Raw genomic sequence first — 2,498 nt, forward strand, 5'->3', positions numbered from 1 at the left:
AGAGAAAGAGAGAGAGATGGCGGGAGAGAGAGAAAGAGAGAGAGAGAGAGACAGAGAGAGAGAGAGACAGAGAGAGAGAGAGACAGAGAGAGAGAGAGACAGAGAGAGAGAGAGAGACAGAGAGAGAGAGAGACAGAGAGAGAGAGAGAGACAACAAACAAAGAGACATAGAGAAAGAGAGAGACAACAAACAGAGAGACATAGAGAGAGAGAGAGAGACAGAGATCCAGAAAAACAATAAGAGGGAGCGTGTATAAGTGAGTGAGAAAGTGAGAGAGAGAGATAGACTGAGGAAGAGATAGACAGATAGACAGAGAAACAGAGACAGACACAGCGACATACACGCGTCTGCTCTCACCTCCTCGTATCGCCGCTCGACCTCCTCCACGGCAGCGGCCAGCTTCCCCTGCTCCTCCTCGCTGCCGTGCTCCAGCGCTGCCGCCAACGCCGCGTGCGCCGCGCCGGCGCCCTCTACCAGACGCCGCTGCGCCATCACGTCGGCGTTGACGACCTTGAGACGAGCGAGGTGATCTTGTACGGCGCGCGGGTCGGCGTCTGCCGGTGCGGTCAGCTGCTCATGCGCACTCTTCTCCGCCTGTTAGAGAGAGAGAGAGAGAGACAGGGGGTCAACAGGAGTAGAAATGAACTTTTGAACAAGGGAGGACTCCCTGCCCTCAAAAAGAGCGAGTCCGTAGCAAAATAAGGGAGTCCGCAGTCTGAAGTTCAAAACTAAAGCATAACAACAATAACGCATACGTGCTTATTTTGAAGATTATTGCCATGCACGTCTGCCAAATTTTCTTTGGACAGTTGCTGAAAAATACAGTTATTCCGCGAGGCCATGCTCTGGAACGAACTACTACTAATTTGTATAACAGCATTTTCAGGGAGTCACACGGACTCCTGCTTATGTCAAATCAGGGAGTCCAACAGTAAATCAGGGAGTATTTGACTCCGGACTCGCGTTAATTTCGCACCCTGGGTCAATAAGAGAGAGCCAAGGTAGAGACAGGGGTCGATGCCGAACATACACCCGTACTATATACCTCATACTACATACCGACATCACACGTACATGACGTTACATGACATACGTGTAACAAACAAACTTATACTGCTGTAGCCGACTCAAAAAGGGATCGTAATGCACGGACGCACTCACACATACGCACACGCACGCACACACGCACGCACATAGGCACGCACACATACATGATACTATTTTGATGTTGATTTAATAAAAGCTTCGAAGCTGAAGAATAAGTATAACTGGTGCAGTCGCTACAATGTCTATCGACGGTGAGCGATCGATCGTGAGTGCTTACGCCATCCAGCCACGTGCGAGCCTTCTCCACCGCCTCCCCATACTGCTTGCTCTTGTCATCCACCGTAGACAGCTGGTCACTCAGCGTGTGGCACTTGTCCAGCAACGCATCGTAACGCTCGCTCGCCTCGTCCACGCTGCACCGGACGAGACCTTCTGCCTCGACCAGTGGCTCCATCTCGTGTGCCTTTCGGTTATCGTTGAGTTGCGACAGGTAGGCCTGTGGGCGGAAACGTGTGGAAGCAGTGTTAAGAAGGTGGAGTGTAGCTCATTGATATAAAAATGATCAATTAATAGCAAGTAATGTAATCGTTAATAGTAATTGTAATCGCATAGAAATTTAAAAAAATTTCCCCAACTGCAATTCCATTACAATTAGGAAAAAAAATAAAAAATAAAAATTGTAACACAATTCTACAAAATTAAGTTGTAACAGAATGAACGGTTGCTATTTCTTCAACTAGAAACATGAATTAGAGCAGAAAGTTAACTAAGCAAATTGCAATTGCGATTTGAACCAAACTGTAGGACAATGTAATGCAACAATGTAAAGGTCACGCAACAATGCAATGGTCACGCAACAATGCAAAGGCCAATCGACAATGCTCCATACCTGCGCCTCCGCTTGGAACTTGTCGGCCGACAGAGCGACGAATCGCAGGTCAGCTTTGTGTGACATCACGTCAGCGCTGAGCGTGCGCGCGTCGCCCACGTGCCTGCGCAGCGCGGCGAGGTCGCACGTGGCTCCCTCTAGCTCGGCGAGCTCGGACTCGCGCTGGCCCTGCCAGGCGAGGAAGGAGTCTCGCTCGCGCTGTAGCTTGCCGAGTTCGTCCGTCGCCGACGACAGCTTCCTGACGCCGGAGCCGGAGCGCGTCTGCAGCGAGTCGTACCTGAGGCAGACGGGAGACGCTTGTCAGACGCACGCTCGCACGCATGGTTACGCACGCACGCACCTACATACAAGAACGGCACGCATCCACTCACGCAGCACACACGCGCAGCCATATACACGCATGCATTCACGCACGTATACACGCATATCCACACATGTACGCATGTACACATATCCACACACACACACGCACGCATATACACGGGTGCACGCTTTATGCACGCACGCACGCACGCACGCACGCACGCACGCACGCACGCACGCACGCACGCACGCACGCAC

The 2,498-nt window shown here is 51.4% G+C and overlaps 1 protein-coding gene across 1 annotated transcript in view; it reads right to left on the reverse strand.

Annotated features, from left to right (window-relative positions):
• LOC106820778 (dystonin-like) overlaps positions 1-2,498 on the reverse strand; it is a 5,761-nt gene that overhangs the window by 1,017 nt on the left and 2,246 nt on the right. The window contains exons 2-4 of the mRNA XM_014825349.1: positions 1,938-2,214; positions 1,326-1,544; positions 359-595 (exon numbers count right to left, since the gene is read on the reverse strand). Of these exons, the coding sequence (XP_014680835.1) occupies positions 359-595; positions 1,326-1,544; positions 1,938-2,214 (733 nt within the window). The remainder of the gene's footprint in view (positions 1-358; positions 596-1,325; positions 1,545-1,937; positions 2,215-2,498) is intronic.

This window comes from Priapulus caudatus, unplaced genomic scaffold, assembly GCF_000485595.1.
Source record: "Priapulus caudatus unplaced genomic scaffold, Priapulus_caudatus-5.0.1 Scaffold47, whole genome shotgun sequence".
Lineage (NCBI taxonomy): Eukaryota > Metazoa > Priapulida > Priapulimorpha > Priapulimorphida > Priapulidae > Priapulus > Priapulus caudatus.